Below are 24,768 nucleotides of genomic sequence, written 5' to 3' on the forward strand. Positions count from 1 at the left end.
CCAGAGAGAGGTAAGCCAGAGAGATTGACCTGGTCCAGGCATTGGCTCCTCAGGTAACGCAGGGCCTGCTGCAGGCTGAGGGGAAGAGGCTGGCCGGAACGTTGCACGTGCACCATCAAGGGAACGCCAAACACATTCTTGTCCTTGTAGTCTGGCACTTTCATTCTCTTGATAAACTTTGGCACTGACCTGAGAGGGACAAATAAACTGGTTAAATGGAGCCCATTTATTATCCTCCCCTATGATCCTACCTGGGCTGTGTTAGACTCACCAGGTCCAGCCATGCTTGTTCGACATGGAGTACTTCTCCATGGTGGCAGTGAGTCGCAGCAAGGAAAACTTCTGCAGCAGACTCAGCTGGCCTGCTGATTGGTTGGTGATCTGCAGAGAGGCTACTGAATGACTGAGGCGGTTGGATATCTGGAAGCTGGGCCATCTCAAGCTGGTGAGACAGGAAACAACCGTTAGTCTAGAAAAACCTTTGTGTCAAAGCATCTCAAAGAAGGAAGATCAACTATGTTGACTTCACCTAAATGAACAAATCAATGATAGCCTTACCGACTAGGCCTGGTGAGGGAAGCCCCAACCCCCGAGTCCCTCCTCTCCAGGAGCCCAGTGGGGTCTGCCTCGTTGAGGGACGTCCCGTCCCTGTCTCCCTCGCTGGGCATCACATGGCCCTCCAGGCCCGAATTTACCTCAAAGTCTAAAGTGATGTGGCTGGATGACTGCAGGCCCCCGGTATCCTCCCCGTCCTCTCGTCTCAGCGACAGCCCCTCTCCTGCGGGCAGTATATTCTTCGACCAGTGGTCTACAATCTGCTGCAGACCGTTAACATGCTGCAGAATGTCGTCCAGATGGGGGAACAGGTCCTCTTTCTCCAGGTCCATCAGGTCGCCGGTGCTGGCGTACAGGTGGGAGCCAGGGACGTTGTCGTACACGCTGAGGCGGCTGCCCCTGGGGAAACACTGGGTCAAGGGCCTGGCCTCCTTATGGCTGGGGGGCAGTTGTGCGTCCAGGTGCATGCTGCCTGTGTCCAAGTTGATGGAGGTCCTCTTGGTGGGGGACAAGCTCTCTATGGATAGTGCTTTTGGAAAGGTGCCTGGCTTGTGGTCTTTGGGGATGTGGACGACCAGGTCTTCATAGGAACGGAACTCATTCCTGCGGTTCTGCTCAGCCACCCTCTTCACCTGGCTGCCGGGGAAGATGTCCACGTCCTCCAGGTACATGCCGCTGCGCTTGTCCCTGTGGGGCTTGCGCTCCCTCAGGCTGGGGGTGCTGACGGCACTGCCACTGGAGTGGCTGCTGCCCTCACTGCTGGACTGGAACTGGGAGGACAGGCCTCGGCTGGGGGGGGCCTCCAGGGAGCCCAGTTCTCCGTTGATGATCTCTACACAGTGCTGCGTCCTCAGCGCCCGCGACTCCTGCTGTAGCACCGGGGCACTGATCACCAGCGTCTTGCGGCCTCTCCCCAGCGTACCCCGCGAGCGCAGCGTCTCCATGCGCCGTAAGAAATCTTTGGCCCGCGCGCGGCCAGCGCGGCCGTGCTTGTCGGGCAGAGAGCCATAGTGGGAGAGGTCCTCGGGGAGGTGGGGCAGCGTGAGAGAGGTGGAGTCAGGCATGGCAGCAGAGTTGGGGAAGGTGCGGTTGGAGCAGTCCGAGTCCTCGGTGCTGAGGCCCCTGTGGCAGCTGCCCCCGCTGCTCTCACTGTGGAGGGACGACACCTCCGGCTCACTCAGGTCCGTCACAACACTCTCACTGCTGGCAGTGGTCCTCAGAGCCGGACCATCCCCGGCACCCTGGCCCGCTCCATGCGGACCCAGCAGACAGTCGATGTCCTGAAGCCTAGACCAACGTCGGCTGCTCCACTCAAAGGTCCATTTGTCACTGATAGCAAAGACGTCGTCCTCATCTGAGTCTTCACTCTGGGAGACAGGGCACAGCACAACACTGTGTTAACACACATCTGTGTTTTCCTTCAAGACCAGTGTGCGAATTACGGGGGGGTTTGACCCCCTTAATTAAGACTTGGACCCCCCTGAAAGAGGTAAAAACAACAGGTCGGGGGGGTCGATACATTTATATATCGTCATACAGTATATCATATATATTTACGCCCTGGAGAAGAAATTGACCCCCCCGTTTGTCATTGTATAATTCACACTCTGTTCAAGACTGATGAAGAAGCAGTTAGTTCAGTATGTGAGCCCAGTAAGATAAGATGTTCCTAGTGAGCTGATGGACAAGATGGAGCCTAAGGGCTATAATCGGATCACAGTCTGTCTGATGTAAAGTAGAGATAGATCATAATCTATCGGCTTGTTGGTACTAAAATGACATTGCACAATTTAGTGACTTGAGCCAGGACCAGCTATAAAACCAAAATAATAAAGGTAAAATTGGAAACAGATCTGATCTGATTCAAGACAAAGATTTAAAAAAAAGACAATAGCCAGACCTCAAATACCATTAAATCTAGGTTAAGGGGATGAAGGTGGATTAGGTGTCATTGTTGTTGCAGGAAGCAGATATAGTATCCAGCACATTAGGCTGACAGAGCAGCAGTAATCTCCAGGCAGGCATGTCAAGAACACTGAAAGGTAATAGTAGTGTTTGGGTGTAAATATCCCTAAGCAATGCTATTAATACCTGACACGCTAACGCTAACACGGAATCAACCAGAGCCAAATATACACCTCTTACACAATATGTCATAAGGAGTCCTAACTGTCACAAGAATAAAACAGTTTCTACTTACTTTCTTCTTAGGAAGGTTTAGGTCAAGTTTCATAGAGGCACACTTGTTCAAAGTATTGAGGCGCCTAGAGGAGAAATAATAAAGAGATATGTATGTTAATTAAATCAAAAGCAATGTGAGTGTACACAGCTGACAGAGAAGACCCCAGAGAGACCTTATCAGTAGCCTAACATGATCAGGCTGTGTATTTACAACCATTTCCAAGACCTGCATCTCTCTCCACAGTACACCCAGGGCCACTGCAGCACTGACCTACACTTAATGATCCCTGCTGATGAGCAGATGTTGTGGGCTCTCTCTCTCTGCCGCTGATCCAAACGATAATGACTAGAATTAATGGTCAGTAGAGGAGCAGTCCTCCAGAACCGCTAATGGGCTGGTTTCCCTGCTTCAGCTCCAGCTCTGATCATTTCAGCTGGACCCACTTAGTTGTTCTCTCTTGTCCTCTCACTCTCTCTCTCTTTCTCTCTCTCTTTCTCTCTCTCTGTCTGGTTCACTGTGTTGCTGTCGGCAACCAAGACACCCCCAGCCACACCCCTCCTTTGATTCCATTAGTCACGCACTTAACACTTTAATCAGCATATCTGCTCATGAGGCAGGGCTTTCTCCATCTGTCTGAGCAACATTCAGCAAATAAACAACTCCTCCTTTATCCCCTGACATACTTTTTTTTATTTAGTTACTCAACTAGTGAAATGTTGGTTTCAATTAACAGACAATCAACAAGCAGAGAAGTGGTTTTCCGAATCACACTGAGGTGGGAAGGGGCTCCCACTGTCTTCCTTCTCATCTCACTGCTGGTTAGGAATGTAAATTAGATGTTTAAGGGTTGTTTAGAGTCAAGGGTGGGGTTGTGCCAGCACCCCTTGTGTTCCAATTGCCTTCTTTGGAGAGCAGTTTCTATAGCAACCCTGGTAGCTGAAGAGTGGACATTCACCATCATCCCTAGGGAATGGAGGATGACAGACATCTGCTGACATCCACAATCACTGTACACACTTTCTACTCTCTTTGTTGTTCGTTTCAAAAGAAAATCCTACGTGGTTGCTTTGTGATATTTAGATAATGGATCCCGTAAAGCATTCTGAAATGCATGTGGATCTTCAGCCTGATCCGAAGTGCCTCTCTCTCTGAACATTGTGAAGGCTGGGTACATTTGAACTCCCCAAGGCCCCCTGGTATCAGCTTACTGAGATATCCAGTGTTGCAACACATTATCGGACATTATGAATACCACAAACAACATGAATGCGCTCTTCTCTCATGTTGAAAATAATACAGGACTGTTTAAAGGCACATGGTTTGACTTAGTGGTATTTATCTTACCTGCAGAGGGGTTCCACAAGATCTTTGTCCAGGAAGTCATGATCCTTCTTCACGGAAGAGATGTCAATGGGAAACTGAGAGTCTACAGGAGGAGATCATCTAGATCAGAATCTGCTCTGGTTTAAACAGCAACACACTCCTAAACAGATGTTCTCCCCATCATCTCAAAAAAGGCTAAATGGACACATGCATTTGCAGCATTGTATTATTATCTAAGGCAGACGTATAACTGAAGCAGAAGGAGACAGCATTCTTTCCAGAGAGCGATCCAGAGAAGGACAGCCACTGCGTTGTTAAGGACATTATAATGGTAATGAGAAGAGACAGGGTTTTCCCAAATAACGACACACAGACTTGTGTAGGCATTACGTCGTCCGGCTTTGGGCATGGGCCTCCTCTTACATAACCCCAGAGACTAACTCCAGACAACTGACTCCTAAAATATCAACGCTTTTATGTGGTGTTATTGCGTATTTTTATGAAAAGCATGGCAGGTTTCTTTAAGTAAAAAAACAGATCTCCTAGTTTAGAGAGTGGCAGCGACTCCAGTATCAGCTTCATAACTATAAATGAACCCACCTACCTTCAAACAGCTGGGCGTATTGAGGGAATCCTGCTGCCCGCAGCCAATCACATGCTTCCTTAGCTTCGAGTTCTGAAACACAGCAAATCTTTTCATTAGTCTGGGATACACATTTACATTCAGTCATTTTGACAAAATCCAATGGAAACCATTTAAAACAGATCAACAAGAGTCTACCATCGAACATAGATGTAACTGGACCATACTCCACAATATATTTAGTATGTTAGTAACCCTGGCTGTTTAAGGACCCCCTGTCTCTTACATGTACAGACATGAGGCTTTCCAGAACTGAATGTCTGATATTTCCAGAGAACTAAGATGGTGAGATAAACAGGAGAGCCCAGACAGGAGACATCCCTGGACAGTTAGACAGCGCTCATATTTTAGAGGTTGCCTGTAAAAGTCATATACTGTATATCCTACCGATACCTCTGGAAAATTTCAGATTTAAGTGAGAGGATTTGCAAATATTTGAACTTCACTTCAAACTTCACTTCAATATTGAAATCAAGAAATTCATATATGGGTTCCAAAAATTACATCAAAGCCAGCAAACATCATCACCATTCTCAATGTGTATTTATTTAACCTGTAGAAATAATCAGTAATCACAAGTCTGTTAACTTGTTGAGGTGCCAGACTGTCTGTGCGTAGCAGCTGTCCTGCTGGCCCTGCCCACAGAGATGACCCGTGGCTGGGTCTTACCCCTGCTGACCCCCTACCATGACGTCTGCTGGCTCAGAAGCCTGGTGACAGGGAGGCTCAGACACTCAACCTGAGAGGAAACAGACTGTTCTCACTTCCCCATTAATGCTAATGGAGTTGGGGCTCATTTAGTGCCACCAGAACACTGCCATGAAAACAGCACAGGCAGGACACATGGGGGCCTTTCCCAGAAAAAGACATTCAGTACCATCATTGAAAGAAAAAAAAGGATTGTCAGTAACATTTCCAGTGTACAGAGTTGTAAACACACTCTCAAAACTGTTTAAGAACAAAATCTCCAATACGTCAGTCTCCAGAAACTCAACACAACAACCCCGTCAACCCGACACCAGACGACAATGCAGTCAACACAGCTATAATGAGGGCTCCAAACAGGTACACCATCATAAAGATGTCAATGTCTATGGAGCTTGATGCAGAGTACTTGACACAGCTCATAAATAACATTTGTCATGGTCGTAACAGAGCTAACCTTTCACTGGTAGTCTTCTCTCATACCAGGACTTACCTCTGTCACAATGAGACAACAGTGGCCTTTCTCCCTGGACTGGCCACCAACTGAACCAATATTAACATTTCCCAGAGAGTGGCCTTGCCTTGGCTGACAAAATTCCCTGTTTACCCCATAGAACGCGTTGTGAGATTAACAGATGAGTCAACATGTGAGCTCTCCCAGCATACCTGCTGTACCTGCTGTTCCCACCTGGGTCACCTGAAGGTAACCCTCCTGTCCCCCTGGCCCAGCCCTCCCAGGTGGATGTCAGGCCTGCATTGTTTCCCTGCACCACCCAGCCACAGGGCTGCCAGCGCATCTCTGCATCCCACAGCCCCTCGTTAGATGACTGGGGACATGAAACATGAGCTGGGAATTCCTCTGTTCACCATTTTGTAACATTATATGAAGACATTCTGTACCGTTGTCTTGTTTTCCCAGGAAATCTCCAGGATAAAAGACTATGCTGGCGCCTTACCAGAATCGCAAATCACATTTACTACTAAGAACTGAAGCATTGAAAAATGCAGTATTTGATTGCAGTGTCACGAAAGAATGAACTACAATGGCCAGGGGACACCATGATCCGAGCATGCCAGCCTCCGTTGGGCAGATGTGTCTCACAAGGACAACACCTTCCTCTGTGTTCTCATCTATCTTATGTAACATTGTCCAACAGGTACATTCTTATGTAAGGTATATTATACTGTAGGTGAGCCCCAGGGCCGGAGATGACACACTTGGACAGAATCTGGGATCAACAGAAACCAGTTTTGCCAACAACATGACAGCGTTTAACAGCTCAATCACATTCCACTGTATTCATCCAGTTGGGCAAGATCCAATAGTACGCAAAGGTTCAATATTTTGTATATTATAACTTTTTATGAGAAACCAGATTATACAGCTAGTTTAACTGTTGCTCAGACTCAGCAATAGGGATACAGTATATCAACATAAAAGATCAAATAAACTAAATCATATTCTTACCAAACTTAAACAACTCAGATTTAGTGTGTAAACACACCAGTGCCCAATCACAGTATTTCTCTACATTTACTTCTATTGATTAGGTATTCAAAATCAATTGAACAAAACACATGAAATCGCTGGCTGGCTTAAACGGATGGAACATATGGTGGTCTACTTACTGGATATTTTCATCATCCAGCCACGCAAGATATTGTTCTAGGATTCACCGAGCTCGCTCAACACACTGAAGCATCTTCATTCCCACGCTGAACCACATTCCTGCTCTCTCAAGACGGGCTTCTGCTGGTGAGTACTGGCCTCTAGTCCAAAGTTCCCTCTCTCGGTTTTCTCCCTGTCTCCCGCTCCCTCTCTCCCTCTCCCTCTCCCTCTCCCTCTCCCTCTCTCTCTCTCTCTCTCTCTCTCTCTCTCTCTCTCTCTCTCTCTCTCTCTCTCTCTCTCTCTCTCTCTCTCTCTCTCTCTCTCTCTCTCTCTCTCTCTCTCTCTCTCTCTCTCTCTCTCTCTCTCTCTCTCTCTCTCTCTCTCTCTCTCTCTCTCTCTCTCTCTCTCTCTCTCTCTCTCTCTCTCTCTCTCTCTCTCTCTCTCTCTCTCTCTCTCTCTCTCTCTCTCTCTCTCTACTGCCCCTAAACTGCCATCTGCCTGTCCCACCCCTAAATCTCTCTCTCCAGCCCACCCCTTCTAGCAGCCTCCAGCTGCCCCCCTTCTCGCAGCCTCCAGCCCTCTCTCTCCTCCCCTCTGCTCCCTCCTGGTCTGCCCCCTACATCTCTGTCCTCTCAGCACATAGTTGGCAAGGTACACCATGGCTGGAGCCAACCCAGCGGTGAACACTGCATGTATGCAATGAGCAGCTTTTGTTGCGCAAGATGCGGCGAATCCCTCGCTAGTCTCACAAATAAGACTGAAGGGACTTCTGGGTCCTGAGACGGAGCCCTTGCTACATAAGACATACTCATTCACACCCCATCATTAAAATGAGCTGTTTCTTATTGAGGAAACGGTCCCGTCTAAAACGATGTGCTGGGAATATTTTACCCTTCCGGAACCCCGTCCTCCAAACTCCAGAGCTGTTCAGCTGAGCAGCACATTGTTTGGTTTGGGGGGGGGGTCCAGATGTTATTCCAGAAAATTGTAGGAACGGAAAATCGTAGGAACGGAAAATCGGACGCAGCTGAAGTGGGGAAAACCATGACATAAACTGTGAGCTATCAGCAGTCATGAATCACTGAGACACGAGACAATGAGACACTGGCTTTCCAGTGGAGTACATCACCACTGACTACTTCCTCTTATTCTCTATTCTCACCCATTAGTCTCACCCCTACTGTCACCCCTCAGGCCCTAGTCTCACCTTCTCCTTTGTCTAAACTAAATGGCTATCAATGAGAACAGTAGAAGGCTTAACTCCCAAACTGTTGGCACAGACAACTCACCAGGCTTCAGAATCAACTCATCAAATCATTTAAAGGGGAATTCCGAAATGAACAATCAAGCAGAGTCAAATAACAGGCTTATTGTACAGTATGCTTTTGTGTATGGATGTGTTGATTTAATTTATTTTTGTTAGATCTTAAGTTAAGTTTTGACATGGCACTGAGTCCATGGCATTCATCCATCACGCCTCCTGGCATTAGTACAACTCAGACCAGGATACGTGCTGGTCTGCCTGTGCTAATGTTTCCTCTTGTAAAACATGACTCTGGAGCCAGGGCTCAGTTTAGTACAGAGGTAGGATGACGCATGTGAATTCATTCAACACTTAACAATATTTACATTTCGTCTTTGACTGGAGTTTCATGAAAGCACCCTAAAACAAGACCCACAAGTACAATGGCTGCAGTCTAAAGAGACAAGCAGTGTTACCGCTTTTCAGACTTTACCCCCCGCGCCCCCCCTCCCCCTCCACGAGTGAATCATCCAGGCAGGCAGCAGAATACCTCAGAAACACAGGTCATGACAGACTATTACTGTACACGGTGATTGTCTGTATGAAAAACACCTGGGGAGAGCCGTCGGGGCCGGGTGCACATCTTGACTGACTGTCTGGCCTGAGGGAGGTGTTATGAGTGATAACCCAGGAGATGGGGAGGTGGAGGTGAGGCTCCCTCCGTCCCCCACAGTGACACTGCTGCAGACAAAAAAAACTGTCTGGCACAGTGTCTGTCTGACTGGAAGAGCAAAAACAAAGAGACTAACCACAGGCTCTCCAGTCAACCCGAACCACAACATCTGATGTCTCATGCCCAAAATAGTTCCAACCTTTCAAAGACTTAAATGGTGCGAGTCAAGAAGGGAAGACGAGTGTGATAGCCAGATAATGGCCAACATACAAACATGGACAAAAAGAACCCATGAAGAACACACATGTTGCTCAGACCCTAATCCCAAGACCATGCCTGAGACGGACTTGCTGTACAGAGAGACCCAAGGCTTCCATAGAGAGAATAGGAAACGCTGGCTAAGCAGCGTATGGCGGATTAATACTGGACTGCCCCAGGTCATTTGTCATGTCGTGGGAAGAAAGCCATGCTATTTTCCGGAGCAGGTTTTAATTAACATAGCCCCCCAGGTGTTTCAGGGTCCCAGTGGGCAGCATCCATGGCACAATGTGCCACAATCATGAATTTAACAAGAGGTGCCACTCACTAATCTGCCGACATGTCTTCCGTTTCACTTCACAGCATTATTACATACGTCAACGCAACACTACAGGCACTGGTTTGAGACAAAGGACTGAAGGTGCCTGTCTTAGAGCAGCGACCAGGATGAAACACAATTAGTGGCCATAACAGCGCTTTGTAACTGCCACTGCATTCATGTTTTTGTGGTTGGCACATGATGAAGCAGTGGGGAAGATTAGACAGAGTTTGTGTTGAATCACACACATAATCTCATTTCATCCTGAGGAAACCACATGGTCCCTAACCCCTAACATGGTCCCTAACCTCTTACCACCAAATTCAGGTTCGACATTTGTCAGCTCTGCAAGAGCGTTGCCTAGACAACAAAGGTACATTTCCTGAAACACAAATGAGGGACAAACTACAGATCCCAGTGGGTCCCCGGGGCCTGTGGAGCCAGCCATGGACTGGACTGCAGGCTCCACTCTGCAGAGGATATTAGAGCTCAGCCTATTGCTTTTGGACTCCTCCTGGTCCAGAATACAAACTGAAGGTTGTTCAACATGAAGGAGCCCAGCACAGGCTTGGACAAGAGCTCACAAACATCTCTATAACCATTAGAGCATGGTATCAGTCTACAGTTTTGAATTACAATGCTAAGATCCATAATCTTTGCTTTCTCTGGTAAATCTTTTGTCTTACCTGAACCATAATCGTAACAAACAACATTATGTCAAGTGCACCCTTATTTCTCTAGTCGACAGTGAGTAGAAGAGAGGCACTTGTCTAAAAGTTTTGACAAGCTGAGCAGTTCTGAAGCTGACCGAAGCTGCTGTTGCTTACCACTGACAAAGCCTGATGGGTCAGAAGTCACATCTGCGGTGTTTTTGTCTCTGAAGGTCCTGTATTGAATTCAAACAAGAGCAACACAGCTGTGGTAACACTCGGCTTTGCCTCTGAAGGACACCCAGAGAGAAGAGGCTTTCATCTCAGGAGTAATAACCCTTTAACTCTCTCTGTGACTCTCTCTGCCTCAGATCCAGACTTCACTTCGTCAGCAAGATTTAGCAACAACTGCCCTCCTGGGGCAATACTCCTGAAACAGGAAACCCAGGCTGATAGATGCAGGAACCATCACAATAACCTCCACAATGATAGTTTGAGGATATTCCTAATCTTATGCTACTTGTGGACTGGGGGTTGTGCTGCCGTTGTTAACGTTTCCTTAATGAAGGAAAATCACGTAGAGTTGTTTAAAAAAGTAGACAGCCACATGGTTTCACTTGCTACATAAAAAGAGGATATGATGACTGATGTCCTTCTACAAACAAACAACCAAACATTGAACTGCTTGAAGGGCTTCCTCATAATGAACCAGGTTCCCCCGCTTGAATTTATCCCTTGGATGGGGCTTAATGAAGCAGTCATGGGACAAATACTGGGGCCATGCCAAAGCTCAACGATGAACCCCCCCCCCCCCCCCCCCAACCTTCCCAACCGCCCCAACCAACAGATCCCCCTAGCCCCAGAGTACACTGCAACACATGCCTTTTATTATGGCCCTTCAGGGTAAGCGAAGCCTCAGGAAGAGGGGCCTCAGAGCAGAGCACCTAGGGAGAGGAAACACCTCTACCATCTCCAGAGCCCCCCACACCTCCATCTTTCCTCCCAGAAGGCCAGACAGAGCAGAAGTCAATCAGCAGACCATGCTGCCAGATCCATATAGCAGTCACACACAAGCTATGGCCCACAAGATAAACACTTCCAGACGTTGGACTGCAGCCATTTTCCCACACTTGCTAAAGTGTTTTGACAACCATCTTGTAGGCCTTTATGAAGGATTTACTTTTTTTGTGAGAAAAACATCAACTTGGTCTTTTGGAGATTTCCTTTTCATTTCATGAAGGCATACCTTATCCAGCCCCCACACCGTCCCTCAAGACCAAATCCCCTGCTTTGTAAAGTAATCATTTTGTTAGTTGGAGAGATAAAGTACTTTTGGTTTGAGAATACATAAGCAAACCAGGCCAGATGAATGAATGGTTTGGATAACAGTGACATGCATCAAGGGCAAGCTATCCCTCATTAGATTCAAAAGTTTTCTTTCTCAGAAAAATGATAACATCATCCACAGGCCTGTGTGTCTTGGTCTTAAAGACAAAGGCATGTTTTATTAAATGGACCTGAGCGGTATTTTCTAAAATAACAGCATACCATGTATGAGTGCTGAGGTAGTCTAAAGTAAGAAGTTAGTGTATACTGTACTTTCCCTGTGGGCATCAGGGCTGGCTCCATATGCAGACACAGGCTCACAGAGAAACCTTCCAGACAAACACTTTCATATTGGCCTGGCCGCCTACTTGTCTGCCTGCCTACTTGCCTGCCTGCTTGCCTGCCTGCTTGCCTGCTTGCCTGCCTGCCTGCCTGCCTGCCTGCCTGTCTGCCTGCTTGCTTGCCTGCCTGCCTGCTTGCTTGCCTGCCTGCCTGCTTACCTGCTTGCCTGCCTGTCTGTCAGCGTGCGTGTGTTTTGTTCTGCCTCTAGTTGTCCTTTGATGTGCATGTATCCCCTCTTCTCCCTGTCATAATGCAGGCATGTATGATGTACATCTTTCTCTGTGATTGCATGCACCAACACTGTCATTAGGTTTTCCATGTTCGCTGCGTGACACACCTTGAGGAAGATTTCAATGTGTATTACAGATAAACACACCACTAACTGACCTACAATCACTGCTTTGACATGAAAAGCATAGACTTACAGATCAACACCTCTTTAAAGCCTTGGCTCCCACATGAAACCATGGCAAGGAAGCCTTCTGGTTTAGACAAGCCAACAAGTTTGTGTATATAGTCTTAGTTGTGTTAAACATGGAGGCAACACAGGGAAGATACAGGAAACCCACAGAGGGAACTAGTCTGTTGATCCTACAATGCGTGTGTGTGTGTGTGTGAGAGTGTGTGTGTGAGTGTGTGTGTGTGTGTGTGTGTGAGAGAGAGAGAGACAGAGAAAGAGAGATAGAGATAGCTCCTACTCATTTGGACATGGTCCCAGAGGAAACAGCATGGGAATGGTCTCAGAGAGTCAGAGGGTAGAGAGGAGGCCAGTATCTGAGGGGTTCAGAACGAGGGCCCCTACCGTGAGAACCCTCTCAGGGCCAGGACAACAAAGGCAGGGACCCATCCCCAAGGACCTGCAGCTCCAAGCCTAATTAGCTCCATCAAAGAAGAGAGCAGGAATTCCTGGAGAGGCTACAGTCACAACCACATGGCCATACTATATCATAACGCTACAGAGTGGATGTATGGAGTTTTACAATGTAGATGGATTTTCAGACTAAGGTTGGGCAACACTGCTCAGAACAGTTTAATAGACAAATATTTTTGACTGACGAGTCAAATAATGTGAAAGCTCAAACTCCTGCAAGTGAATCCTGAACCAATGAGCAGACTTGAAGATGAAACACACACGAGGAGCGAAACAATTATTTGATAGATTCATATTTGATTGGCTTATCTACTGTATTTGTACGGTATCGATGTATTCATCAAGTTTTGTTGTCCAACTAAATGCTCAGAGGCTCTGCCTCTTTTGACAGTTTTCCCAACTTGTGAAGTGCTTTACACATTTCAACCAGAGGGGGGCGACGAAGAGTCAAAATACAGCATGGCAGAAGTGGTGCTCTGAATTCAACTATTCAACAATTCAACAATCAACAATAGCAGTCCATTTCAAGAAGTGGGTATACGTACACACTCTCCTTGATTTTATGTCAACTTTATAATGTAGACCCTTTATTTGTCAAAAAAGAACAATGCTTCCTCTGTCAAATAGATAAACAAAAGATACATGACAATTGAGATAAACCACAATAATCCCTGTGTTCTACACAGTCTCAGCAACAAGTCAGCAGTGGGATTTGGGGGGGATCACCATATGAACTCGGTGACTGCAATGAATATGTGAGTAGGGAAAGTTTTCCAGCATGTTCTGTTAATCTGTGACTTTTCTGTTGCCATTACATTGGAGCTAAGGTATTTACCCTTTCAATACAGTCAATGATTATCCCTGTCCATGTCAGCTGTTAGCATGCCAGCTAGTTGTGGGAGCAGCAGTGCTGTCAGGATAGGAACTTCTCTCTCGTCACTCTAGGTAGAGGAGCCTGAACTCCTGTCAAAAGGAAGGCCAGTCTAGCCCGGTACACAGCCCTACATCACTGGGAAGGTTTGTTACTTTCATGCGAAGGTCAGAAAGAAGGACACATACCATAACAGCATATCTGCTGCATTATCTTATTAAATCTTGTCACTTTTTGTGTGACAAGATGTGTCTCTTTTTTCTATGGGCACACACTTCAAATCCTTCCCATTTAAATGAAGAGCCTTCTAGAGCTGTTTCACGTGCGGATTGTTAGAGCTGCAGTTGTAGGGCGCCACTGATGAATAATTCAATGCTCTGAGCTGTAGTTTTAAGTAGGCAAACCAGACCCCACACCTTGGAAAGGGATTTAACATTACAGCATATCAAAAGACTGAGCGAAAAATGCAAACCCCTTTTAGATTCCAGGTTCCGAGCATGGGCTGAAGGAGAGGAGAGGAGGTGAGGAGAGGTGAGGAGGGGAGAGCTTGCCTTCTTGAAAGTTTAAGTGCTCTTCCCCTCCTTTCCTCTACTGTTAAACTGAAGGGGTCTGGGGACACAGATCTGGCACAACCCTTAAGAGCGCTATACTTGTGCCTAAAGGATGCAATAGAATGGAATATTACTAGAATTACATAGTGATACAGATACAGTTTGTCAGGACAAACAAACACCTAGGGCACTATTTGGATCTCAGGGTAAAGATTAATTCATTCAGCACCACACAGCTGCCTAGCAATGACTAGTGTCAGCTGTCCAGGAACCGGCAACACCAACGTCAAACAGCCGTGAACCTCCTGAGGGGTCAGACCGTACACTGACCTTTGTCCAGAACACAAGCCTCCTTCAGTTAAGACATGAGGAGACACACTGAGTCAGCATGGGAGCCTTTAGTCATGCTTCGATAAGATAGTGACTAGCTACATCAGCACAGACATATTTCAATGAATATTTAGGGAGAAAACAAACTTTCAATATTGCTTTGAAAAATATAAGGACTACCCCCCACAAATATACTTTACACTACCAAACATCCGGGTAAATATATAAACATTAGTTAGTTCCCATCTGGTTAGCGTGGCCACTGACTGCTCTAAAGAGTATTTAAAACATGCACTGTCAATAGCTATTGTCCATAGAAACCTGGAGGCTTTAGACCATAAACAGCTTTAGCCACTCAGAAAACAGTGACGTATTAAGTATAGCAAGTCAAGAATCTGGCAGGAAATTTCCTCTCCATAAAGGCATAAATAGCTCATTGACTCCTCACAGAGGTGGTTTTGTGTACAAGCACGTGTGGACAAACAAGTGTGCGACTGTTTAGATGTATGTGGGTGTGTGAGAAAGAGCAAAATGGACACAGAGGGTCTACATAGTTCAATCTGGGTGTGAAACTTTCCTTTTCCAATGAGCAGCTGGTGCTGGAATCCTTTGGGTCTGCTGCCCAAATGGACCTTGTTTACAGGCTGAGGAGATCTACCAGATGGATCTAGTCCTAGACCTCTGCAGCAGGCAGCTCCACACAGATGGACGATACTGTTCAAGCCCCTAGCCACACACACAGGAAGGAGACACATTTCTCTGCATCTCATACAGGCCCCTTTCCTGGAACACATATCCAGTTCCAGTGACAACCTTTACAGATATTGGACCTTAGAAATTGTGGGAATCATTTCTTGTGTCAGAATGATGTGCAGTGTAGCTTCCTATCCTATTCACTGCCACTGGCTTAATTTATTGACTGAATGAGTAGCCAAACAAAGCTTAGGTGTCACTGAAATACCATCAAATTGGAAACATGACTAAGACCCTACAAGCCTCCCTGGAATTCAGACTGAAACAATACATGACTTACTCTCCCAGTCCCTATGGCCCCCACTCACTTTCAGCCTGCTATGTCAACACAGCAGAGCAACTGGAATGCAGGACTGCAGCGTGCATCAGGGCCAACAGCCAGCCTAGTCAGACCTGGAGCAGACCCAGTCAGACCTGTTATAGACCCCAGTCAGACCTGGTATAGACCCCAGTCAGACCTGGTATAGACCCCAGTCAGACCTGGTATAGACCCAGTACCAATCCACTTGAACACAAATAAAACATATAATTACTAAGCCACATCTTTACACAAGTAGAAAACACCGACTTCCAAAGTGAGGGTTGGAATATACACCTGTTGTTCTCACGGCTTAGAACAAGACAGCTTTGAATTTTGAGGAAGTATTCAAAAAATGAATAATAATAACAACTACTACACATTTCAGACATCTGTTGTCATCCCAGCTGACCTAAATGTTTTTTTTCTTCTGACACACCAGACATCTTTGATCTAAAAACGTCTGGTGAAAGTCTTCACCACATGACTTCAAAAGCCCTGATCTTCAAGATCTCTGTGCGTAACAAGCATTCCTACACTGAGCTCCAGGAAGTCTGGATACATCAGTCAAACAATAACTCTAGTGTCCTTTATCTCTGCAGACACTCGCCTGAGATGTCGTCTCAGTCCCCTGTGATACAGAAGGCATCTGATGACAAGGTTCCCACTCGGACTCGTGCCAGGTAGAGGGGCTGAGGTGAAAGCTTCTGCTTCTGGCAGGCTAGGCTGTGAAGAGAGGCCAGCTTGGCTGCTGAGGCAGCTGTGGCCAGTCTTTGATCAGGTTCCAGGGCCCCCACACCTGCAGGTGGGAGGGACATGGCAGCAGAGCCCTTATCCCTCCTGTTGTTATGCAGAGTGACTGGTGCCTCCAGTCCTGTAGAATCCCCCAGTCTCCAGCTTCCAGCCACCAGTCTCCAGCTTCCAGCCCTAGCCCTGCAGAATCCCCCAGCCTTGCAGAATTCTCAAGCCTCCAGCCTCCAGGCCAGGTGAGACTCAGACACAACTGAGGACAAAGTTGAGGGGAGGGTCTGGCCACACTGGGGTCACACCCTGTTGTACACAATGTACCTCTAATTACCAGACACTGGGGACAGGGCGACAAGAAATGGTGTGCTGGGGTATCTGTTTACATACTAATACTACCAGTACTCATAATAAACTAATAACCATTATCTGTAGTGATTTGAGTAGAGAAAACAAATGAAACTGAGTGCACAGACTAAGACATTATTAAGACCCTGATACTTAGTTATGAGTCTACAAGGCCACAGAGAGAATCACGAAGCTGGAAATAGAGGCGCCTGTCAATTTTGTAAATGTATCCCTTTAAAAAATGACTGAATTAAACTGTTAAAAACAAATCAAATGATAAACAAAGGTTGGTACCTGTATCTAACATGTGGCACACCTTGATAAGACTCACACAAAGAAAGAGTATCATTAAGCAACAGTGGACTTCTGAACGAGAGCAAGGGTTATAACAGAAGCTTCGACCTGAACTAAAGCGCTCAACATCCAGCAGGACACAGCTCTCCCTACTGTACCTCCAGCTATCCTCTTGAGGAGCTGCTGCCTGGCGATGATCCTGCCCAGCCTGTACCCGGAGCGCCTCCTGGTGTGGTCCAGTCTCAGGTAGATATCCTGGGTCTCTGGAGTCATACTACCCAGACACTCAGAGGCCTCAGGAAGCTGTCTGTACATGGCTACAACGTTGGGCTCCCTCCACATAGGAACCCTGATACACACTCTCACACAAATACTTTCCCGCTCCAGCCAGTAGAAGCCTTCACATCCAGGCGCAACAAGCCCCGCAGTCAGCTGAGAAGGACAGTAGAGCCTAGTGGGAGGAGTCTCCTTCACCACCTCCCAAGGTCAGGTGACCATGGAGCAGCCAATAACAGGACAGCACTGGGAGCTCTGCCCACCTTTCTGAGCTGAATCCAAAGTCTGTGCGAGTGCTCGTCAGCTTTCCCCTAGTCTGGAGGGAAATATAAATACCAGTGGAATGCCTGTGAAGTAAGTAAGCAGAGCAGGAGGGCAGTTAAGGGTCCGCCCTGCCCAGGAACAAACCCTGTGCTGTGGGCCTCCACAGAGGTGCCAAGTTTACTGAGGAGAAGTGTTAGTGGAATAGCGTACTAGGAAGAGTAAAGTACTGAGGGAGAGGGAGGGACTAGTTGCAATGTGACTGAATGCTAATCCCTGCTCCCCATCCCCAATGTAAGCCCACTCCCCCTCCCCCATCCGCCATCTACAGCCCTCTGTGTATCCCTGCTGCCCAGCATCCACACCCAGCAGGACTCCACAGGAAGCCAGACACCTTTGGAAGAAAAGGTTTGAACCTAAACACCTACATAAAGGCACGTTACCTTGCCACAGAGGAGGCAAACAGGAACTTGGCCAAGCACCCCCTACAATGCTCCCTATACAGGGAAACTGTATCATGTTACAGTTAGTACCCAGTTGTGAGTATGGGGTGATATACAGCAGGACACACTAGTCTACAAACTGAAACATAGTCAACACAACTAGACCCACCCCTGCCTGTCACAGCCAGCGACTCAACTGTCACCCTAGTCTGAGCACACAGGCTGCCTGTGTAGACAAACCACAACACATGTGAATAGGGTACAAGTGGGTACAAGTGGGCAAGCTACCAAGTCAAACTTCTTCCTGCCTGTTAAAATCCTAACTGGGTTAGGACACACAAAGACCACAATTCAACCGCACACTTCAGAACCCCCCCTGCAATTTTTCTTAGACTCCTCCTGGTTTTAACGACCTTCACTCACACCCTGACCAGTGTCAAGGGTATTTTGGGCAAAGCTGTTGGTGCAGGTGGTGCAGGTTATGGCAGCTGGTGGGGTGACATTGTGCGCATTATTTAATCTCTTGATATTTGTCTGTGTCTAATCCTCCCATGCTGAGCACTTTATTCAAGTTGAGCTACAACTTACTGAACCAACAGCAGTGGGATCACACAGTGATCTCTTGCCTTTGAAAACAGCAGGATTGTGAAAGCACCATGAGATCTTCCAGAAAGTTTAGTGTTTGTTTACCAACACAACAACATCCATTCCAGCGTGTGTCTGTGAGCGGCATGCCAGGGAGAAATAGCTGTGGCTAAGCATCCTTGAAGTGTTCCTTGCCTTATCAGACCTGTTCAAACATGTCTGCTTTCACAGTCTGCTACCCGGCTCCATGGGCACAGGAATCCTCGTCACACTCACACGTATGATCATGTGTAACAACATATGGTTCTCGAATAACTGCTGTTATTTCTAAAAACTATTAAAGGTACTCCTATTTACTACTCCCACCTTCAAGAAAAGGCTCAAGACGCACTTGTTCCGGGAGTACAACGGCACTTAGGAATGCTTGGCTGGACCTGATGTTAGTTTCCTCCAGGATCACAATGACTTGTATTGAGAGACTTGTTGCTCTTGTTGGTTAGTTGTAACGGTTTCAAATTCTTGTACTCGCTGTGAAATATTTTACTGTTGATTGTTTTTTCTACAGGTACACTCTTGCACTCTTGTGGGGAGTTTCATGTTGTTCAATTGTAACTTGTTTAACTGCATGCTCTTATGGTTCTTCCCTTTGGCACTTATTTGGTTTTCCACAATGTGTGCTTCATGTTTTGGCTGCTCGCAATGTTTGGGGCTATCTCGTTGTTATGATCAGTGACCTATGCACTTTTGTAAAGCTCTCTCTTGGAAGTCGCTTTGGATAAAAGTGTCTGCTTAATGCATAAATGTAATGTAAATGTATTTGCACTTCTGGCTGGATGCTAACTGTCATTTCTCAATGACAATAAAGTTGAATCTAATCGTGTTTAATCTCATATCTGAGCTTTCATGTTAATTACACCCAACAAGACAGGCATAGTGGTTAGAAATGCCATTGTGGTCATGTGCAATGGCATGTCTGCTCATATTGAGGTGGGGTTGTGGTGGGTTAGAGCTAGGAGGGAGGTCTGATCTACCATCAGATGACTGCAACCATCAAGGCTTCCATTACAGTGTTTAGTCATGTATTGCCCAGTAGTGTACTATGAATGAGCAATTCAGCTGACATCCAAGGTCTTCTTTGTCTGACCTATTTTGCTGGCTGCATGTCCCTCAGGTCTGTAATCTAGTTAGTAGAGCATCTCTGCTGGGTGCCAGGGGTTAAACATTCCTCTATCAGACGGCAGCCCAGACCCCTCCAAACCTGAACCACCAGCGTAGACAACGAGTCCAGGTTTTTTAATACTTTCACTTATGGATGCCATCAGTTGATCTTCTGCACGTGAATGTGTTTCATATGTGTCTGCGAGCATTTCACATATGTGGATGGGAGTTTTCAGGAGTATGAATGTGTGTGAACGTTTTATGTGTATGTGTTTGTGTTACATATGTGTTTGTGTAAGGACAGTCTGAATTATTTCCTGAATGGCCCCTCCTATTATTTACTTTCACTTCATGTGTGATTTCTGGGTTTTTTTTAAGGTTGAACAAATATTTTCAAAAAGTTTTGAAAAAAAGTTTGAAAAGGTACAAAATAAAAAAATTAAGTTGTATCATTGGTGAGGACTCTTTACTCTTTTGAAAGGTTTAAAAATTATTTCGAAAAAGGTTTTGCATTTTCTTATTGACATATTGAAAAAATATTTTCTACTAAAGGTTCCGAAAATTTTCGAAAATGTGTTTGTGTAAGGACAGTCTGAATTATTTCCTAAACGGCCCCTCATAAATGCCGCTGACGGCTGCATCGCTTGTATGCATGGTGATTTGACTGACACCTAGTGGTACGCTGCCAATAGGACACTCACATGTTCCACTTTCAGCTTCACATCTGAAGTTATAATTCTATACAGAATTGAAACCAGTCACTTCTTAAAACCACACAAGGACACACCTAAACACTATGATCACAAAAGTTTCCAATCGTGCAGGGTATTTTAAACACTCTGAAGGGGACCGTCCGGATAATAATTACAATAAGATGTGATTTCACGCAAAGAGAAACACTAGTCTTTGAATCAAAGTGACGTATAAACAAAACCAGTTAAACTCAGTCTGTGTATGAGCCAATACAGATGGGGAGGAAGGGATGTCGATATGGTCAAATAAGTCACACCATTGGACAGAGCATTCTGTTATTATTAAACTTAGCAAATAATAATGAAACATTTATTAGGATTTTCTAGATCTGCCAAGTTGGTCTGCTCGTTCACCTGTGCGAAAAATTCCAAAACAATAATTAAAATCATTTCCACTCGTTACCGACCTGCAAGTCGTCGTTCCCTGACATTTTTCCATAGTAAATCCCAAGCTTTCGACGTGGAGTCCCGCAGCTGCTCACTGAAAGATCTCCGTAGCTTTAGTTTCATAGACTTCCGTTTACTTGTCATTGTAAATCCGTGATATGGGCATAATAAAAGAAATCCTCCTAACCACCAACATCCGTTACTTCTTCAAATGTCACTCGTTTGGTCCCGTATTGCCTCTTCACCTGGTGCACAGGCTGAGTTACCTTGAAGTCGTAAAGTTGTACATTGTTCCGAAGAAGAGATACATCTTATTATTTTACACCGTTATTTGTGCTCAATGCAAACCGACTTCAATTTTTTTTTTACCTTCTTTCATACAGAAAGAAGACATACAGACCTATCGGTGCTACACCCACTGTCCGCGTCACAGTTCTGACCAGATGCTTGTTTGAAGTTACCACCACAGTCCAAAGCATGACCAGAGCGCGACTTCCCCCTCTCCCCGCACCATCTCACCCACCCACTATTTCAAACAGCGTACACTATAATCCTTAATGTATGAGTCTGAGTTTTAAAAATACAAACCGATACAAATATCGGTTCTCATTGAAAACGTCAAAATACTCTAAAAAAGTGAGGTTTATTTTTACACACACTTTATGAATAGTTCTACATTAAAGAACAGATCCTATCATTCTAACCCTCATTTATCTCTGCTTTGTTGGTACCTTTGAGGCCAATAATGAAGCAGAACAAAATCGAATTCAATATTTATGTCCTTTGAGAGGTATAGTAAAGCTTCTTAATTGTATCAAACAGTCCAGTAAAAAAAAGTTAATTACACCAATAGTAGATCATCACACATAATTGTGCCTAGGCGTATGTGTAACATCAAACCAGCAATGTTAATTCCTTTTCTTCCCAGCAAGGATTATAATACTAATGAGCATTCTCTCATTCAGACTCTGTCTCAACACATAACTAGATAAAGACTGACAGTTTCCTTAATGAACCTATGTGTTCTCTTTACAGCAATGCGAACATTACTTCATTTCAACAGAGAGATCACATCCTCTCCAGCAGAGTCTGATTTATATTGCGGGGTCACATGACTGAGTCTCCTGGGTAGCAAAGGCCACAGTATCAGTGGACATGATTGGGGGAGGGGAGCAAGGGGCCAGAGGATGTGCTCTGTCTGGCCCTGTGAGCCCCTCACCCCTGACGCACATAGTGCTGTTGTCAGCTACACTGACAGACTAATAATGTCTAATAAATGATCACAATGAATTGGATCAATAATGTTTTCATGGTCATCTAAATTCCTCATTGACAAGACAGGGTAAGGAAATGGTATGGAAGAATGTGAGGCACGCCAGGGTTGTCCGTCTCTTGTGTCGTAATGACTGAGATGAGCTGTGAATCCTGAGGGACACCTGCTACACTCTGCGACCTCCACCAGCCTTAGAGAGGGAAGGTTCTGGAGGGACTTCTATGACTGATGCTGAACTCTGGATGTATCAAAGCACCCACGATTCCTCCTCCTCACTCCCCCCCCCCCCCCCCCATAGTAAAAAAGTACTGCCATCCTTGTGGAGATTATTATGGCTAGACCTCTAAATCTGGCAGAGATTAAGAGGTAGTATTATTTGATACAAGGAGCAGACATTTCATCATCATCAAAAACTCCCATTTGCCCTAACTCGTATTTGCTGACTCACTCCTTGTTTAGGATAGATTTAGAAAGTACTAATTTCCCCGACACACTGAATACTTTTCTGAGAACTGGTTTAGCCCTTTAGTCTGTACTCCGTTTGGGTACTCAGTAAGAATTCCATTCCATGTTTACATGATTGTTAAGTGTGTGTGTGTGTGTGTGTGTATATATATATGTGTGTGTGTGTGTGTATTACTTGTGTCTGGTGACTGATGTGGAATGTTGTTCCGTTCACTGTGGTGGGAAAATCCCAGATGTGGATAAACGAACGTCTCCTTTCTCATTGGATGATGGTGTTGGCCGGGAGGTCCCTCTCCAGGCCCCTGAATGGTCTGGGGGATTACACTTCTCAGTGTATGGAAACACTGCATGGGCCACCTCCCCTTCCCCCTCTCTAACTTCTACTCCTTCCCCTCTCCCCCCGCTCCTCTTCTTCTCTGCTCCTTTCCCTCCTCTCTTCTCCTGCTTTCCTCCCTCTCCTCTCATCTCCCTCCTCTCCTCATCTCCTATTCTCCACCTCTCCTCCCCATCTCCTCTCCTCTACTTCTCTCCCCCTCTACCCTCCTCCTGGGCCCAGCATCTCAGGCATGAGCTATAAATGTCCTGACCATACATTCAGAGAGCCTACACATGTGGAATATGTGAAGGTTTAGAGGACTTACAGATGTGGTGCTTGTGAGGGTTTAGATTATGGGGTTGGGGAAGAGGAGTGTCATGCATACTGTAGCAGAGCTCTGTAGGACCCAGTCCATAAAGCAGCCCATTGAGTCTGTCTACTTAGAGGACAGAGGTGCCTCATGCTGTCTCTCTCAACTCCTTATGGGACTGCTAATACCCTAATGACAGTCGTATTTCTGTCGGGTTCTTTTGAAATGAAGTTGACACAGACTGCTGACAGAGACTTTTGGATTTGTTATAAACATTGTAACATGTTCACATGCAAATGTAAGAATTCAATGAAATATCAGCCTGTATACTGCTGAATCTTTCATACAGCCGGATATTCCACCAGGCAGACCGTGTTGGTCTTTAAGTTGGATACATTATCTTTGTAAGAAAACATGCCTTATTGGGCCCTGCTGTTCCTCAACCAGAGGCAGGAAGTCTGTTCTGGCTCTATCTTCGATTGGGCTTTGATTACCGAGCCAAATTGTTTAATCACCTCTGAAAACCACAAGAAGGCAGAATACCGGTACACTGCCTCAAGACACTGGGTTGGCTTTTGATGACTGTTTTGAGTCTTTATCTAGATACAGGTGGAAGCAGAGGGCTGTGTAAAATCTCCAGCAGCATGTCTCCTCACGGCCCTGCTTCAGTGCAGAAGTACACAGTGTGTCAGTGTGAACCGAGCCCCACAGCCCAGCCAAACAGGGGCCAGAGAGGAGAGGGTAGCTGGCTATAGACAGGACTGCCCTGGAGAGAAGAGAGTAGCTGGCACTAGTCTTTTCATAGTCTGTGCACAAAGTACACTAGACTGAGTACGAACACCGTCACAGTGATCACCTGATAAGCAGGAGAGGCCTGTGCGGTGTGCAGGCTGTGTAGGCATAGCTATTGTAGTTCCCTGAAGCATTGGTGGCCTTCCTGCCTCATTACTTTCCTGACTAAATCCTGCCACTCTTTTACTGTGGCAGCTGAGTTCTGGACCAACCTGCCAGCTTTGTACTGCCTCCTGCTCATTATCAGGGGAAGAACACACTATTCTGATGCATACAAGACATATAGACAGCCTGAGATTGGCCTTTAGTTACAGCAGGGAGAGGTTACAACTGCCAGGGTCACAAGCCATGGCCCCTGAAAACCAATGACCCCAAGTGAGCGAGAAGGCTGGGTCTAGGGCAACAGCTGAGGAGGGCTGGAGGAACCAAACCACACAGGAAAACTACTATGTTGGAATACATTTCCAGTCTTGGACGTTATATAATAGCATTGTATAAAGTTGCGACTGGTGTGTCACTGGGAGTGATTGGGAAGGAGATTTACAGTACTGTATGTACTCCAACAGACCAACAAAGGAGCTGTTTCATAGGGAGATGAATGCTGTGTCATTGACCATACTGTGGGAGGCTCTGTGAAAAGGCTTGGCTAAAATCAAACTGTGTAGGACCGTTATTTTAAAATCTAGTGGTTTTGTAATGGTTCCGTGAGGCACAAACTGATGATGAGACACTCATACAGTCCAGTATAGTATATCAGGAGTCAGATGGCTGAGCGGTGAGGGAGTCGGGCTAGTAATCTGAAGGTTGCTAGTTCGATTCCCAGCCGTGCCAAATGACGTTGTGTCCTTGGGCAAGGCACTTC

At 46.1% G+C, this 24,768-nt stretch overlaps 1 protein-coding gene across 4 annotated transcripts in view; it reads right to left on the reverse strand.

Moving 5' to 3' along the window:
• The window catches only part of stard13b (StAR related lipid transfer domain containing 13b), a 41,483-nt gene that overhangs the window by 3,213 nt on the left and 13,502 nt on the right, over positions 1–24,768 (reverse strand). The window contains exons 1-7 of one of the 4 annotated variants that reach the window (XM_062472742.1): positions 20,771–21,155; positions 4,665–4,736; positions 4,082–4,163; positions 2,756–2,819; positions 559–1,922; positions 272–442; positions 30–189 (exon numbers count right to left, since the gene is read on the reverse strand). In XM_062472742.1, the coding sequence (XP_062328726.1) occupies positions 30–189; positions 272–442; positions 559–1,922; positions 2,756–2,819; positions 4,082–4,163; positions 4,665–4,736; positions 20,771–20,894 (2,037 nt within the window). In that variant the 5' untranslated portion in view covers positions 20,895–21,155. Of the gene's footprint in view, positions 1–29; positions 190–271; positions 443–558; positions 1,923–2,755; positions 2,820–4,081; positions 4,164–4,664; positions 4,737–7,037; positions 7,240–17,046; positions 17,305–20,770; positions 21,156–24,768 lie in introns of those variants that run through there. The other 3 variants (XM_062472741.1, XM_062472743.1, XM_062472740.1) reach the window with 3 other exon arrangements.

The sequence above is a fragment of the Osmerus eperlanus genome, chromosome 11 (genome assembly GCF_963692335.1).
Source record: "Osmerus eperlanus chromosome 11, fOsmEpe2.1, whole genome shotgun sequence".
Classification (NCBI taxonomy): domain Eukaryota; kingdom Metazoa; phylum Chordata; class Actinopteri; order Osmeriformes; family Osmeridae; genus Osmerus; species Osmerus eperlanus.